Here is an 18986-nt window from a genome sequence, read left to right as displayed (position 1 = left end):
TTGATAATTGCACTAGTATTAGATCACTCAGGTCACACAGGCTCGGGAATGGGTCAAGATGACCGACTAGTTTGACAATGATAACTGGTGGGCTTTAAAAGGGATGAGCTTTGCAATTATTAGAGATTTTAATGCATGTGTGCTTTAGTGTGTTAGACTTTCAGCACGCTAAAACCTTTTAGTGATGTTGCATCTGCAAAATCCCCTTTAAAGCATATCTAAGTTAACAGGGACCGTTCTGGCAAGGCTCTCTCAAAGTTATGAAAAGAGTTTCTTCCTGTAACATTAATAGATATGTTAGATAGGTTATGTTAGACATTAATAGATAACTAAAAGGTTAATAGAATGTTTGCTAAAAGTTATCTGGTCTTTAATAATGTTTTCAAAGCAATAGCTAACAAAAAAATAAAAAATAAACGTTGTTCAAGGAACCGTTTTTTCTGAAATGTTTTTGTTTAACGTTTTTTAATGTTAATTATATTTCTTATATAGTTGTTACTTCGAATAACCAATCTTTTTTTTTTTTTTTTTTTTTACTTCTACTTTCAGAGAACATTCAGAAATAACTTTTGTTATAACTTAATAGGAAATGGAAACATTAGCCAAACGTTCTCATAAACACCCTGGGATATAGTATGCGCATCCCTTGCTCTTGTCATCTCTTTTTCTACCCAATTATGTGATTTTGAAGTGTGCAATGCTAATCATTAAGTGAGATATGTTAGACAACTTAAAGCTGCAGTGTGTAATTTTTAGCGACATTTAGTGGTGAGGTTGTGAATTGCACCCAACAGAAGTTACGGTGGCCGACAGGAAGTGATGTCGTCGTCTGAGACAGCAGAGTAGCCAGTTAATGAGGTTTCTTTACAAAGATAAATTAAGAAATTAGGTTTACTTAATTATTCAGTAAAACAATATGTTATTGCGAATATTATAGTTACTTGTTCATCATTGTGTCAGTGTTTTATTCGCTGACTTTAGCTTTGAAGAACAACATAGTGACGAAACGCGTTTGTCCGCTCAGGGCCACCATAGAAACATGTCGATGTAAGCGGACCAGCGGTGTGTGTAGATAGAAATGTTCATTCTAAGCTAATAAAAACATAACGGTTCATTAAGGAAGGTCTTTATACACCACTGAAAACATAGTTAAGCATATGATATTGCATTTCTGTCAACAGATCCTCCTAAATATTACACAAAGCACCTTTAACTTTACAGAAACGATATGCCAGCAAATTGAACGTACAATGATATTTACTTGTAGTCGCTTGGACGAGGTAACAACAAAAATAATACTGATCTTGTTTCAGAAAAGTGCATTAATGGGATGAATCAGCTGGAACTGGCGTCTGAGACACAGATGCCGACGACAGAGCATTTCTGGACAAGTATGAGGAGGAAAGCAGACGAGGGCTGGAGGAGCAAGACTCTGTTTGATTGGTGTAATTCAGTGTCTACAGTGGAAACCCAGAAACACACAATCACATCTCCTGCCACCTCTCATTTAGCCCAGGCTTCACACAGATCCACTCCTCCACCTGTGGCCCGATGCCTGTGTCTTACTGGAGCTTACAAAATATAAACATGTGAGCAATATGAAATGAAAACAAACATGGACTACATTTTAGGCTGTGGTTTCCACCTGATATTTACGTCTGAATGAGGTTTGCGATGGACATTTTGAATGAAAGGCGGATTATTTTACACTAATTTTTCATGAATTCAAACAGACGCAACATACGGGACGCAGAATTGCAATTTGTATTTCAAAATCAGGAAGTAGATTACAATTAATTGATCTTCAAAGCAATTCATATGACCGTTTTTTTTAAACTAGAAAAAATAAAAATTTGTCATGACAAACTTGGAATGTTTGCTGACATGGGCATTGAAAGTTTATTTAAAAAAAAAAAATATATATATATATATAGAATGACAGACAGACGGATGGACAAACTAAAAATATTGTATTTTTATGAAAAAAAAAAAAGTATTTCAAAAGTTGCTAGAGTCTAGATGTTACTATAGATTGGATGGATGGATATAATGACAGAACGAGATAGATAGATAGACAGACAGACAGACAGACAGACAGATAGATAGATAGATAGATAGATAGATAGATAGATAGATAGATAGATAGATAGATAGATAGATAGATAGATAGATAGATAGATAGATAGATAGATAGATAGATAGATAGATAGATAGATAGAATGACAGAACGAGATAGATAGTTAGTTAGATAGATAGATAGATAGACAGACAGACAGACAGACAGATAGATAGATAGATAGAATGACAGAACGAGATAGATAGATAGATAGATAGATAGATAGATAGATAGATAGAATGACAGAACGAGATAGATAGAGATAGATAGATAGATAGATAGATAGAATGACAGAACGAGATAGATAGATAGATAGATAGATAGATAGATAGATAGATAGATAGATAGATAGATAGATAGATAGAAATGGATAGATAGATAGATAGATAGATAGATAGATAGATAGATAGATAGATAGATAGATAGATAGATAGATAGATAGATAGATAGAATGACAGAACGAGATAGATAGATAGATAGATAGATAGATAGATAGATAGATAGATAGATAGATAGATAGAATGACAGAACGAGATAGATAGATAGATAGATAGATAGATAGATAGATAGATAGATAGATAGATAGATAGATAGATAGAATGACAGAACGAGATAGATAGATAGATAGATAGATAGATAGATAGATAGATAGAATGACAGAACGAGATAGATAGATAGATAGATAGATAGATAGATAGATAGAATGACAGAACGAGATAGATAGATAGATAGATAGATAGATAGATAGATAGATAGATAGATAGATAGATAGATAGATAGATAGAATGACAGAACGAGATAGATAGATAGATAGATAGATAGATAGATAGATAGATAGAATGACAGAACGAGATAGATAGATAGATAGATAGATAGATAGATAGATAGATAGATAGATAGATAGATAGATAGAATGACAGAACGAGATAGATAGATAGATAGATAGATAGATAGATAGATAGATAGATAGATAGATAGATAGATAGATAGATAGATAGATAGAACGAGATGGATGGATGTGTGTGAGTGTGATCAGATATCAGTGTGTGAGGTTACATCAACACTAAAGCTTCCTGAGTGATCAGAGACTCAGAGGTGACCTAGGAGTGTAACCTAAACCCGAGCCGGTGAACAGCGGCTCACTTAAACATGTTTGTCCTGTTGACGGTGAAACCGTGATTTATGAGTGGCTGGCACTGCTGAACAATACACACGTAAGTTGACTGATGACTCTCTTGTGTTATTCTGCTCTACACACACAGGCTGGTGTGTTATGAAACCCCGCTGATGCTCAAGCCGTAGGCTCTGATGAAAACAGAAGACACAAAACTAAAGTAAATCCAGATGTATCAACAGAAGCAAAGTCTTTGGGAATTGGACATATTGAAAGATCAGCATGTCCTGTGGAAGCAGTGAAAGCCTCGGGACTGTTGACCCGGGATTGTTTGGGAAGCACTGTTGGAATGTTTTGCTTAGATCAAGATAACTATCCTGTGTCTCAGCTCAATCCCATCTAACCCTGACAGACCCAACAGCCTCGTAAGACAGATAGCGTCTTCATTTACAGGTATAGGGAGGCCAAGCGGTGGTTTGGTCAAACGGGTTCAGTTACGGCCACCAGCAGATCCTGTAACACAAGAACACCGTCTACTAGGATCACAAGTTACATGATACTTTTAACTTAATAAATGAGTCAGCCTTTCATTTTCCGCAGCCATCATGATATTTCCTTTGCTGTCTTGTTGTGTTGGAAGCTTAAAACGGCTCTAAAATGATAGTTAGTATACTAGGCTAAAGCAAGTGCTAATAAAATAAATACCTTTAAAGTTTAATACACAAGTGTCTGCCAAACAAGCGGAAACGCTGATCCCTACAGTACACGTGGTGTCACATGTGTTTCGGATAGGGGTGTAACAAAATATCACAATATAAAATGCAACAATATGTATTGTGTATAGTTCACCAGAAAAAAATAATTCTGTGTTTTCAAAAAGTTTTCAGTTCATATTTTGATAATCTTCTACCAAATGTCTTGGAGTATCGCTATAATATCATATTGAATTTCGAATCGCGACACGAGGGTATCGTTACACCCCTAGTTTAGGATCTCTGAAAGCTCTTTGCTTTATCAGATTCTCAGTCCAGGCAGGATCAGCTTGACGAATGTGACTATGAATGCTGAAAAACAGTTTGAATATCTGAGCTATAATTAGCAACTGAGTTCTGACGTCACATCTGAAGAGTGTCAACCTTGCACAGGGTTCTTGCAGGTTTCAGCAAGTCAAATTTAAGACCTTTTTAAGACATTTTAAGACCATAAAGATTGAAATTTAAGACAAGTTGTAAAGCCTGACGTATGAAATCATAGATTTTTTTTAAATGGAACATTTTATTAAACCTTAAGGCAAATTTTTTGTTTTATCTGAATAAAAAAGTGCACATTGTTTGGCTGAGTATTGTATTTGACACATCAGGACATTAATGAGCTCATATTCGAGGAGGAAAAAACAGCTCAATTTTAATCAGAGGCGCAAACTGAGCAAAAATATGATATTTATATTGCCCAAATGTAAGATAGCTTGCAATGTAAATCAATATAATGCCGGTATGTCGTCACTCTATATCTGCTAATAATATGTCTTAGTAAGATCATTTTTTAATTATTCGTTTTATGATCAAAGCTCTGTAGTTTTAAAACATATTATGCAATGCAATACAAAATGATGATTGAGAGATGAACAAATAAACCTTCCTCAAAAGCATGATCATATTTGAATGATTTTTCTCTATAATGTCTGCATAATCAAGTTGCTTCAGTCCCAGTAAGTGTACATCTTGAAATATTACAAACAATTGAAGTTATTCTTATGTTTACTTGATAAACATCAGTGCAGATTTCACAGCAAAAAGACATGTGAAGCACAAGCTGAAGGTGAACGTTTGTACAATTACACTAAAAGGCTTTTTACTTGATAAAAAAAGTCGAAACTATTAATCAGACGACAGAAGGCATGAAGCAGATTGAGTGCAGCGGGTTTTCCAGCAAAGTTTTGATCATGTTGATCATTTAAAAGCCGTATGAAATATGATACAGCAGGCTTTATATCACTCCTTCATTTTCTCTGATGTCTGCTAAGCCTTATTTGCCATCAAAGGCTGTCGGTTTGTCTTTCCATTTACCCAAGATGCTCTGCGGCGAGGACAGACGCCGCTGGTCTGGGAAGCGTCCTGTAATGAGAGGGACGGCGGGTTTAATTGGTGAGTGCCATGTGTCCGATCACCTGTGATGAGAGAGATCTGCCAGCTTCAGTCTCCTCGTCTCTCTGCTTTAATGATCCTCTCCACAGGAGACCGAGCTCTGGCTCGCTGTGTGCCGGCGCATCTCTCAGACCCGTTTGGCACCGCTCAGATCTGCTCACTGAAGGTCCCATGCGGCACATTTCTGTCAGGTACAATTTAGCGTCACGGGTCCTTTTCGACAACGATCGGAGCGGGTTATTAATAACCCTGTTTCGTTGTTGTCAAATTTTTTTTTTTTGGGGGTGGTTACTAGAATAGGTTTATTATTTTACACATTATTTTCCCCATATCAGTCATTGTTGCGGCTCCTCTCTTCCCAGTCTGTCAGTAACGCTCTGTTTACTTCCTGTCTCTATGAAGCCCCTCCTTCTGAAAAGCACACTGTGCTCTGATTGGTCGGCTGGATCAGTGTGTTGTGATTGGTTGAGCGCTTCGAGTGTGTTTGGGAAATGTCCCGCCCCTTACCATAACCACCAGTTTAACACACTATTAACTAACTCAACCAGGCCCCGCCCCTTTATTCTGCGTATCAATTATTATAATGAGGAATATTGTGACGTTTTCGTTCCCGGAAGAAACTCAAGACTACAATGGAGGCGTTTCAGGAGTTCAGAAACACTGACACTGATATAGAGAATAATGCAGATCTTTTTCATCCTCAAACAGCAACATTACACACTGAAGAAAGATGAAAAAAGCAGAATAGTTTCTCCTTTAAAAAGTTTCCCTGGTTGGCATTACCATTAGCTGAAAGCATTTCCATATACAGACAATGAGAAGCTGAGCTTAACGTCAGGCACCAGCTATTTCGGGGACAAAATAAATAATGTGAAACTTGAAACAAAGACAGACGGAGGGTATTTAAAAGAAAAACATTCTTTGAAGTCCAAATGAGAGGACACGTTCTGGAGAGAAGAAGAACGCCTGTGTCTGGATGGAGGACTAAACCAGAACAAAAGAAGGTTAATCCACCTCATCCCTTTAAATACCTCAACTGCATCACAGATAACAGTGCAGTAAACACGTTTCTAACACACGCAGTCATGCGCAGCACCTGCTGATCCAATTTACATAAATGCATATGCCGCTTATTAAAGGTATGCATGCATACGTAAAAAAAAGCATTACAAATTATACCTCCACGCGACCACCAACATTTCCTGTCATTTGTTTACATCTGGAAACATGTTTCTTAAAACAACATTCCCAGCTGGAAACTATCGCAAAGTTCCCCGAGGGCCTGGAAGCTTGTGCATGTATGTCCTCTACAGCAATCAAGAAGCAGGATCCTCAAATCTCCAGGGAAATACGAGCAATTATGGGCCGAAAAAAGCCTCAGTGAGAATGTGAAGAGACGCAGGGTTTAATCAAGAGAAAGGAGTGTGTGTAAAGCTACAGGTGATCAAGCACCCTGTCAGACCTTTATGTGCCCTTCTAACATCAAACAGTTGTTCATTAGAAAAAGTTAATCACCTCGTTACTCATAAAGGTGTAAACTCATTTTATTTCTTTTTTTTACAGCTCACGTTACTCCACTAACTATTCACCCATGCTTTCTCTAGTATACCGCTTTATTTCACAGTTGATGCACTGCTACTAGTCAAATTTAGTCATGAACCTCAAGTATAAAGAGAGCTGACATAATTTCCTTCATACAGGACAGAGTCTTTCGCACAGCCAGATCATATTTTATGAGATAAAAAAAATTAAAAAAAGTCTTTCTATTGCATTGCAAAAAGAAAATATACACTATGTTCAGTGTGATCATGAGCAAATGAATGAATTGTTCAAAAAGGAGATCAGTCCGAAAGTTTTGTGCATTTGATTGAGAAAATTAAATGTTAAAGGTATAAATATATATATATTAGGGCTGTGCGTTAAACGCGTTATTAACGGCGTTAACGCAAACCCATGTTAACGGCGTCAATTTTTTTATCGTGAGATTAACGCCTAGCAAACTTTGTTGTTTTTGTCACATGCTTTTGCAGCAACTAGTAACGTTATTAAAACTACAACGCCACACCGGATCTAGCTAGACCAGAAACAAAACAAAACAACAGCACGCCGCACACACTTGTTTGGGCTTCGCTGCGCCGAGCCGCGTCTAGGACAACTGAGCGCGTCTAGCACATCGGACGCGCACTTTCACCGTTTATGGCCAGCAATAAAAACGCAGAACGGCGCCGCCGGTGTGTGTACACTCATAGAGAATAATGTGTTCGGATTTTAAATACGCGGCGCTGCGCTTCTCGTCCGGTGTGCGACTGCGATCCTCTTTAACGTTACGTTTTGAGTGGATGAATGATGAGCGCGAGACGCCGAAATGGATGCCAATACGATTCTGAATGGAAAGTTTACTTTTAAAAAGTTGCCAAATGGGTTAGTTGACAAGACCAAAGTGATCTGTGCGTTTTGTCGTTGTGAACTGAGCTATCATCGCAGCACGTCCAGTCTGAAACACCACTTGATGGCCAAGCACACACACACACACACCGCTGATGTGATCTCAGCACACTCAGTCACTATCAGTAACGTTTCCTCGTCAGTATTTCTGTCACCCTTTTATTGATGGAGAGAGTTACATTGTGTGAGAGATTATTTGCTCCAAGTGAGAATGTCAGTGTGGAATTGAACAGTATATGCCAATCTTGTTTTCAATAAAAAACATTTGCACAGAGCAAGCCGATCCACTTTTCCATGTTGATAAGAGCATTAAAATGAGAAAAAATAATGGGACAAAAAGAAATCAAGAGACATTTAGAATAGATAAAAATGTGCGATTAATCGCGAGTTAACTATGACATTAATGCGATTAATCGCGATTAAATATTTTAATCGTTTGACAGCCCTAATATATATATATGATGCGATCTGGGAAAACCCACCACATGGTAAAATTTGACATATTACAGGTTTCGATACCATATTAAAGCTGTTTTCAAGCCCTTTCCAAATCTTATGTCTTAGTTATGGTTGTCTGAAGTCGGCTGATCGCTATGATTTTCAGGAACTGAATTTTGACAAAAACAGATTTAATTAACGGTCACGTCCTGCTAGCGGGACGACTGGCGCTCTTTTTTTATTGCCTTTTTTCACATTACATATTTTAGTAATGAACATAGATTAGGTATCATTCAAAAACTTATGAACTCAAAATTCATCCTGTGAAAACCGTTTTGAAATTGGACGATGGAGGCAAGCAAGATCTTTTAAGCGAGCAGCTACTTCAGACTCCGTTGTTCTCTTGTGCTCTGCTCCACATCACACAATAACATTGGATAAAAATAAATAAATAAAAGAAACTTGCGTGCCGTTGTAGTTTACACAGGACTGGCGGGAACTTTATTCTGGTATGTAGTTTATTTTGATCGGTGAACTGTATTTGTAGTGTTAAGAGAAGGAGAGCTGTGCGCGATTTTTATTTTTTATTTTTTTGCACCTCCGCTCCGCCATGAGTGTTCAAAGAGAAAGACACCATCTTTTCAGCTTGCCACTATAAATCGCCATTTTTCTGCACTAAACTAGCGAATTTTCCTAATATATATTCAGAGATGATAGACAAGATGTTATAGAATAATAATTTAATGAAAACCCAATTTTGACAAAAAACTGACATTCAATCTATTTTTAGACCTTACTGAAAACTTACCAGCGCGACATCCGACGGGTTTTCCCAGATCGCATCACATATATATATGGCAATATGTTTTATATAAATAAACTAAATAAATGGTAGATGGGATCAGAATTCTGCAGGAATACAGTAAATGCAATGACTTTTACAGATGTCTTTTAGAGATCTAAACTAATGTTAAAATGAAATCAGAGGACTTGAACCCTTTTGCAACGGGACTTTTCAACCAATCATCCATAAATATGGAGTATGGACGCATGGATGCGTAGATGCATCTGAACTGTGCAGAGCTCCTGCTAATCTCTCCAGAGAATTCCTCCAGCCTCCGGTCACCTTCATTTGCATCGTCAAACTCAAAACAGCTCTGACAGGAAATCTTCGGAGGGTCTTTCCTTCTAATCCGTGCATTATTCACAGCGCAGTGGACATGAAGAGCGGCTAGCGTCCATGTCTGCAGTATTAGCGCTGGCTGAGGTAATGGGTTTAGTCATTTTGCTGTTGGAAGTGCATAACACTAATGCTAATCCCATCAAACCGTACCTTTGTGATGTCACTGAGCCGCGGGTGTGCGTATATACGGGACGTCCCAGGGATGCCCTGTCAGACGTAAGCCTGGGAAGATCTCCAGACGTCACAAGCAACACTCGTGTCTTTTTATAGCACAGAAGAGTGCATTGTGTCCGCCATACGATTACTACGCCTTATCCTCGACTAACACCTGAAAAACGTCACTTGAGAAGTGCATTATGTAATAGGGGAATGTTTTGCAAACATACATAGATATCCCATAAGTCATCTGCTTTAAAAAGACATTAAAGTCCTCAAAGCCATGCTAACATAAGCAGTTTGATGCTGGACACAGTAATGCAGTGAAATCCAGCGGATGCAGGCGAGTCGAGTGTCTATATGCTGATTCATCCTCTGTACTTTGAGAAATATTAAATTACGGCCTCCCAGCATGCAATGGACTTTATGCACAGCTGCACTACTTCCTGAACTTTAGCCAGCTCCTTTGTTTCCTGTCTGCCATTATTGGACAAACTGATTAATCCAGGTGTGTCTGATTATTGTTGTTGGTCAGGCACACCTGGATACAGCACACATCTGTGCATAATGTCCATAGCCGTCATTTCAGCGTCTAGGTTAACTATAGACCCGATATAGCCCGGCTATGAGGAACACACTTCTAGACAAAATAACCTTGAATTTGGTTACATGTCGTTTTTGCCAAAATAACTTGCAAATTCATACAAATATCCATCATGTAAGCAACGTAAACAGTGATTTCATTTCTTCACTCATTTCATTTCTTTGTTATCTAATTGATGACTAGTCTATTATTGGGCCATGGTTTAGCCCCAATGTTGCCTTGTTTTAGCCTAGACGTCTGGACTGTGTTTGGACACTATTAAACGTCTTTTAAACACAAAACTGCTTGCTAGGCTCTGCCTCTTCAATCTGACCCCAGGATGATGATGCTGCTGTTATTTGGGTGTGGATTGCTGGGAAAGAGGAGGCCATGCAGAGACGTGGCATTGCTCTTAAACTCCCAGTTAACCTAGCTTCTAGATTCCAGATTCTAGTCAGAATATGAGTCTGATGCTGCTCCATTGGGCTGTGATTATTAGTGGTCGACCGATATTGTTTTTTTTGATGGCCGATATCTTAGAGAGCAGGGTTGCCGATGGCCAATATAAAGCTGATATTTTTATTTGTTTATATATATATATATATTAGGGCCGGGACTAGATTAAAAAATTAATCTAATTAATTAGAGGCTTTGTAATTAATTAATCGAAATTAATCGCATTTTAATAGCATATAAATATTTGACCTGAGAACAGTGAGAAGTAATTTTTTTCACATGGATTTTTAGTATACCATTGAATAATGACTGAATACATAAGCTTAAGCAACAAAATATTGTTTATTTTTGTTCAACCAAGTCCAGCAGACCAGTGCTATTTTTGCCATTAAGTGTAGCAATAGCCGTCCCGAATTCCTTGTTGCACAGCTTGCACACAACCATGCTCTTCCATCCGTTCGTTTTTTATAACAAAATGTCCCATCTACGGGTTGTTGTTGTCTGAAGTTATCAAGTTATGAACATAGACGGTTATGAACGCTATTGGTGCTCCAGTATAATCGGTCCGCCTAAACTCATCCAGTGAGAAACGTTCTGCGGTGCAAAAATAAGTGCGATTAAAATGCGTTAAAAAATTTTAACGCGTTATTTTTTGTGTAATTAATTAATTAATCTTAATTAACGCGTTAAAGTCCCGGCTCTAATGTATATATATATATATATATATATATATATATATATATATATATATATATATTCATTTTATAAATTATAAATGAATTAGAAAACAAATCTTTAAAATAAACATGCTTATACTTTACAATACTATTACAGTATTTTTCACAAATAAAGTAATTGTTTACAAATATATGAATATGTGAATAAAAAGGAATTAAACACTGTAACAGGGCACTATTTTTTCAAAAAAAGACAAGGCAACGCTAATTTTACATACAGGACAGTGAAAACTATATGAATATGACACAGTGGGCAACTGGATATAGCGCAGCATATTTTAAAAATAAGGATTTAAAGTTTTTCGATCGCGTCTCCTGTGAAGCTGATCTTCTGTTCGCTTTTACTCACTTCACACGGACCAACCGTCACTCGCAGTAACACGTTTATGCCGGCTACAGATACACACTTCAAGATATCAAAACTGGATTCGATTAAATAAAGGTTTTTGAAATTAAATGTTTATTAGATTCAGAGATTTGTTTGAATGATGTAGATGCGCATTTGCTGAATGTTGACGGTGAATGAGAAAATGTTAGCCTGATTGTTTGCCTTTTCTGTTACAAATAATATAAAAGCAAACGCTTTACTTTTTCACATACAGTACCATTTACTTTCTTTGTTTAGAGTTCTGTCTAACAAAGTATTAGATATGACTGACAGAGATCGTTATCTAATGAAGACGGAGAATGTGAGCGCTGCTGTGTGATCAAGCGCTGCCGTTCTCTTCTCAGTGCCGCCCGTCAAAATAAAAGTCTCGCTTCCAACACATCGGGTTTTCAGAAAAACTTAATGGCCGATGCCGATATTTTAAAAATACCAAATGTCGGCCGATATATCGGCAGTGGCGATATATCGGTCGACCACGAGTGATTATGGGGCGTGTTTCAACTGAACCAGGAAATGCCTCTGGACTCAATTGGATAGACCTGCAACCAATCAAGCCAACGGAGTAAGTGTAACATCTTTCCGATCGACAAATGCCTTGAGCGCGGTTCTTTGTTCCTCTATTAAAATTAATGCGCTGTCGATATCTTCTATAACAGACACGATGGAGGAATCTACACATCTCAATTCTCCAGCGGCAGCCATCTTTGTTGTTAACGAATTCAACCCAAGCGCACTTTTGGTGACGTGGATGATTACGTTTCTTTTGATCATCTGTCCATTAACGTATAAAGCCCTACCTGACAATTTGATTGGTCCAAACAGCTCTGGTTCGAGGATAGTTGCTCCACAACGGATCAAGTCCAGACCGAACTTCCCGACCTCAAATGTTGTGGGCGGGACTAAGTTCGGCTGGCATCCAGGCTACAGTTAATCTACAATGATGCAACATTCCTCATGAACATAATGTTCTTGGATATAAGGCCTGGTGTCATCCTGGCTCTTTTTAAGTGGTGTGAACTAATTTCTGGCTTCCAAACCGTTGAAGTAGCAACTTTTATCTCTAAGGTTCCCTGTTTTTTGCATGCAATGATGTTTAAAGGCACACAGAGAGAGAGAGAGAGAGAGAGAGAGAGAGAGAGAGAGAGAGAGAGAGAGAGAGAGAGAGAGAGTGTGTGTGTGTAAAGCAGTCTCTGGTGTGTGTGTTTTGTGTTATTTGTTATCTAGTGTGGCACACGCTCAAGGGACGACGCTCGGGGAGCTTTGGCAGACAGCATGCAGTAAATATCGCAATGTGAAACGAACCATTATAAAGCTACAACAATAGTGCAGATGCAGCTAATGGGTGGCATGTCGCTCTGTGCGTGATTCCTAAACAGATGAACAGAGGAATTTTACAGTTACGCAGACTTGATCACTATGTACAGAATGAGTCACGCAAGGCATTGCATATTAATAAAGTCTGTCACATTTTACCGGACTGAAGCACAGAAGAAGAATCGCTGCAACAGGAACAGAAGAACGCAAGCTAAGCATGTGGACAATTTCAATGCACTGGCCAAGCATTCGCATTGCATAATATTTCTAGACTTAAGTTACAGCGTAGGTGTCATAAACTGTAAGTCCTTTACTGAGCGTCTCTCAAACACACTAAGCTCAGTGCTGGTTAATCCTTCCTTCATTGTTTTGCTGCGTTGCTTTTTTGCAGTAATTGATTTTCCCAATTAGTGACGGCACAAAAGCGTATGCAAAGGTCATTCAAACAAGCTTACGTGGCACACGGACGAGCACAATCATGTGAAGCCGAACGGAATAAGGTGAAGCACGCTGTCCTTTTTAAACTGTTCACACCTCAACTGAGTAGATCAATTCAATGACTTCAAAACGTAACACCCACAATTCAATCTGATGGCATATAACTGCCTCAATATTTCCTGAAACGTACTCGGGAGAAAAAAACTGGCTTTTCATCATCCACGAAATGACTCCGCAGAGAAACAGGGGACCAGTTGAATAAGAGTTAAACGCAAACATGGAATGTGTGTATTTGGCTGTGTGCGTGTTTCCAAAAGAAATACTGGGATTATGTGATTTTGGGCTTATCACACAGCAGTGTTAAAATGTTTAAAATTCCTTCATTGACGTTCAGTCTGCTCTCCATTATTCAGCCATTGAATCCCATTAAAATTCCTCCCTCTACAAAACACTAAACCAAATTCATTTCAGGCACTTGAGGCATATGAAATTTCATATTATTAGGATATTTTGGAGTCTAGCCTCTTAGTAATCACTGGAACACCATGTCCTAACCAGACGCGATGCGATAAGATTCCAGCGACAAATAATGTGTGTCCACACTAGACGCGACTGCGAGATGCGTCGAAATCAATAAAAACCCACAGCTAATCAGAACAGTGTGTGGGCGGAGTCTCAAAACCCACAGCCAATCAGAACAGTGTGTGGGCGGAGTCTCAAAACCCACAGCCAATCAGAACAGTGTGTGGGCGGAGTCTCAAACCCCACAGCTAATCGGAACAGTGTGTGGGCGGAGTCTCAAAACCCACAGCCCATCTGAACAGTGTGTGGGCGGAGTCTCGGCAGCAGAGAGTTATCTTGACGGCACTCAAAAGAAAATGGATTAGTAGCTACATAATCAAATTCACAAATATTACACCATTTAAACATTACTAAAAAATACATAGACTGAGTTACTAAAACAATCTTTGTCAAATAATACACTTTTGTTTGTTCACTGTTTGAACGTTCTTGTTTTCATTTGTTTAATTTCAAGATCTGATTAGAAGATTATCCATTGTTGCGTTCACGGCTACAAAGCTAGAGCACTAAATGATATTCAAAGTCACATGACACGCTTTTAACATTAAATAAAGCACATAAACAGCACCTGAGGTTATCATTGCCACACTTTGTGTTTGTTGTTCCAGCGCGACGTTCCAGAGTCGTCTCGTGTCGCCGTCGCGGCTGGTTAGGACAAAAACTCTGATTTACATGGAAAAGACGCATTTTATCGCGCATTACGTCGCGTGAAGTTAGGACACGGTGCAACACTTTAGTTTAGGGTCCAATTCTCACTATTAACTAGTTGCTTAGTATCACGCATATTACTACGATATTGACCGTTTATTAGTACTTATGAAGTAATGCCTTATTCTGCATGACCATATTCTACATCCCTTAATACCTAAACCTAACATCTAGCTTACTAACTATTAATAAGCAGTAATTAGGAGTTTATTGAGGCAAAAGTCATAGTTAATAGTGAGAATTGGACCCTAAAGTAAAGTGTGACCAAAATAACCAAACATCTAACAATGCATAGCATAAAATAAAATAATAAAATAATTACGTGATCAATTGTGTGATCATCATAGTGCTTTTATGTAACAGTTATATATTATAAATAATGATTTAATGCGTTAATATTGAGTAACTTGCACATTTGAAACAATATTTCCAGGTAATTGCATATTTCTGCTCCGCCAACAAATGTTTTTTTTTTAAACAGCAAAATGAATTGTTACGCATCTCTAAACGACACAGTAACACGTTTCGTTACTGAATGAATCCATGTTTTAAAATTAATCAGTTGAATGAATGATTAAAATGCTCACTCAAAGACAATAATTTGTTTTCTATCTGAGTGAATCAGTGTTTTTGAACAAATCGCTAAATAATGATTCAATGACTCAAAAAATTCTCACAACTTGACAGCATAATGATGTAACCTGCGATATAATATAATATAATAATTGGGAAGACACTCACTATTGACTTTCTTTGAACTCACAACCTCCGCTTCTATTAGTGATTCAAGGAAAACTTGTTCAAACTGACTTGTATGTTTTGCAAACAGAAGCAAATGAAGCTTGTCATTGTTCAGTTTCTGTAATTGGGATGTATGTTTGCATTATCTTTCCGTGTTCTGCTTGTGACGTACGTCACTGTTTGCTTCTCATTGCTTAAAACAACATTATAAGTCCATTTCTATCATACAAAATTCAAATGAAGAAGTGAATGTAAAGAGTTTAAGTTCGTTCAAATAAGGAAGACTGTTGTTCTCACCAGCAGGGAGCTTTGAGATGTCTTGACCTGACAAATGCATGAACTGCGGCTGATGTATTACTAATCTGTTGAAAATACAGAACTGCACTGACAATGTTTGGTTTTCACATGGAAAGTCAATGGAAATAGACACTGAAGTGTTCTGCACTGCCTTAGGGAAGACGACTGAGATGAGAGATCTCTGTCTTAAGGCTATAAAACACAATCTTAAAGACAGCAGGTTCCTGATCTGAACTCAACCCTGTCGCTTCTGAATGCAGAAACACCAGCTGAACAGCATATGGCAGATCACTGGACCATTGATCTCTTCTGAAATAACACGCATGGTGTAGGTGGAAGTGAAAACTAGGTAAAAGTTTGACGGTTTAAACCAGAAAACGTACACACACACACACACACACACACACACACACACACACACACACACACACACACACACACATGCACAAAGCAGAGGTTGAATGCTTTCAGTTCTCACAGAACAATACTGTCTTGCTTTAGGGTGGGAAAGAAATCGTACGGTGCTTTCGCAACTTATGTAATTTGATCACAGCAAAGAAAAAATGCAAATTACATGTTTGTTTTCCTTCCAAATATTTAGGAAGCATTGTTGGTACATGAACTAAACCAACGCTGAAGGTCTGTTTAATGTCATTTGCCATGTGCTAGTGCTGCTTTTATGACGCCTGTGTTTAAGTTGTGGCTTAAGGAAACTAAAGTGTGACACTCCTACATGAAACTAGACACACGGACCTCCGTTGGACTGGATCCCTGTGTGTGTGCCACACTAACGTTCCTGTTACCTCATTTATCACCATGTCAGAGCGATGCCATTATAGAGCCCTAGAGAGAAGCAAGACATTATACCCAAAGTGCCACTGTTTTGTTTTTCGGGTTTTCCACATCAGGGCGATGACACCAGAGCCTGCTGTTCATACTCGGGTGTTGACGGGCTGGTGAACCCATGAGGCCTGCGCTCACTAAAAAAAGCCTGTGGTTGCACACATATCGTGGGGGAAAAAAACGACGTGGAGAGCGAAAAATAAACAGTCACATGACGTCTTTGTAGCAAAAGCCTAATTTCCTCAGTGCCAAAAGCTATACACTCACAGTGTGCTGTAATGCAACCACAAAATCATGAACCTAACCTTTATCTCCATACCGAATCTCATCTTTTATGAATCGTTAAAATACTGGCGTCCGGGAGACTGTAGTGCACACTGCGACTTTTTAAAATGCTTGTGATATGAATAAACCGTGCTCATAAACGGCTGTTTAGATGCTATTCTCAATGGAAAAGTGTAGAGGTTTGGACCTGGAAACTGTATTCCTTGCGTCACGACTTAACAAGCAGAGAGTGACCTTTATGGAGACTGGCAAGAATGGACATCATATTTGGGTAAACTTCTATAGAGGTGAACAGAAACTACAACAGCATTTATATCACTTTACAAGAGACGGAAAGTCAAATTTGCTATTGTACACAGCAGCATTAACTAAGAAAACGCCAAGTTTAGTCTTAGAAATGTACAAAAATGTTTTGAACAAAACCACAATACCCAAGGCATGGCTTACATCAGCACCTTTGCTCTTAGTACACTGACACGCAGTGATATTTAGCTAAAGATTAAGGCAAATCTGCAGGCAAATATGTGAAGCTCAATGTTTTGGTGTGTAAAACAGACTTGACCTACCAACTACTTCTAGTGTCATGAAACACAAATACACATACAGTAGAGTAGTGGCCAAAAGTGATGTCCAGAGGGGATATCGGTTGTTAATGACCCTATACAAGTTCGATTAAACCATCAAAATATGAGGAGAATATTCTAGATTGTTTAAACATGAGGGAAGAACGAAACACTAAACTTGGTTTAGGTATTTATCTGACAGAATAATTTGTCAAAAAAAGACAAACTACAGCTACAGGCTTTACTATGCAACAACAACAAAACGCTCACATTGACTTCAACATAATAAGTTATTAATATTTAGTTGGCTCTCTCGTTCATAATTTATTTTTATGACAACCTGGCAAAAATGGCACAATTTGTCATGTTTCATTGCGTTATAATCACAAATAAAACAATTGACTCCAAGCACAAATATGCTTAAAAAATCTTTAACGATTTCAAATAATATTTGAATGTAAATTTTCCTAGGCCGGACATCACTGTTGACCACAACATTACACTAACTGGTCAGTTTCCTTCTGCAAACCATTTTCCCCACTCACCATATCCAGGAATGCCTTCGGAACGGGAAATTGTTGACGTGCATCATTTTTTTCTCCCTTCCTGTGTAACTGCGGCCAGTCTTCATTTAAGCGAAGGTGTGGTTCGGGTTGGCTCCTCTCGCTCTCAGAAATAAATAACTCTTACGCCGGCCTTGGGATAGCCATCATACACCCTGCTTACATGTCTCCACTGAAACGTGCTCCAAGCAACTCAAAAACAAGAAGAAATCCACCTGGAGCAACGGAGATTACATCTTCTTACTGTGTGCTATTCCATAGAAGAGTCCTGAGAAGACACTCCATCCATTTAAAAACGTTGACAGTGTGCGTAAATCAAATATTAAGGCAACAAAACGGCAAGCATATTACACGGAAAAACAGTCTGGATGGTTTTAAGTGGTTGTTCCATAGTAGTAGAGCAAAAATAACAAACAAAGAGCAGAACGAGGGTCTTTCCGCTGCCGTTTGTGTGGGATTTGAAACTCACTGTGGTACATCCTCATCATGAATTCTCCACATTAATAACTGTTTGAGGAAAATGCTTCATTTGGCCATCGGAGATGCTTCCCCATTGAAACCCGGAGATGCATGCCGTCCCTTCTCCGAAATATTCCTGGTGCAAACAGCCCAGATGCCATGGAGAGACGGATGACGGGTCCGATTCGTTCCGATGGGCTTTGTTGTCCTCAGTAAGCCCTGGAAATGTTGGTTCGCCACCCCAAAAAAACGCTCCAGTCAAACACCTCTATCGATCCTCTTAGCTGTGATTAATTCAGTGGTGTTTGCTGAAGGAATGGGTGGAGTAACCGTGGAGGATGAGATGGAGAAGAGAAAACACACCGAGTGTCACCTCAGGGTTGTCCGCATTCCTGTGTGTTCCCGTCTCAGCCGTCTGATCCCGGCTCTCATC

General features: G+C 38.6%; 1 protein-coding gene across 6 annotated transcripts in view; it reads right to left on the bottom strand.

Annotated features, from left to right (window-relative positions):
- LOC306991857 (3',5'-cyclic-AMP phosphodiesterase 4D-like) overlaps window positions 1-18986 on the bottom strand; it is a 278174-nt gene that overhangs the window by 70377 nt on the left and 188811 nt on the right. For 2 of the 6 annotated variants that reach the window (XM_079600086.1, XM_079600090.1), the window contains exon 1: window positions 18077-18986. This exon is cut by the window's right edge. The exons of the other annotated variants lie outside the window; for them this stretch is intronic. In XM_079600086.1, the coding sequence (XP_079456212.1) occupies window positions 18077-18162 (86 nt within the window). In that variant the 5' untranslated portion in view covers window positions 18163-18986. The remainder of the gene's footprint in view (window positions 1-18076) is intronic. 6 annotated transcript variants of the gene reach the window in all.

Source organism: Phoxinus phoxinus (genome assembly GCF_949152265.1).
Source record: "Phoxinus phoxinus genome assembly, chromosome: 23".
In the NCBI taxonomy this organism is placed as follows: domain Eukaryota; kingdom Metazoa; phylum Chordata; class Actinopteri; order Cypriniformes; family Leuciscidae; genus Phoxinus; species Phoxinus phoxinus.
This window is presented reverse-complemented; position numbering and strand designations above follow the sequence as displayed.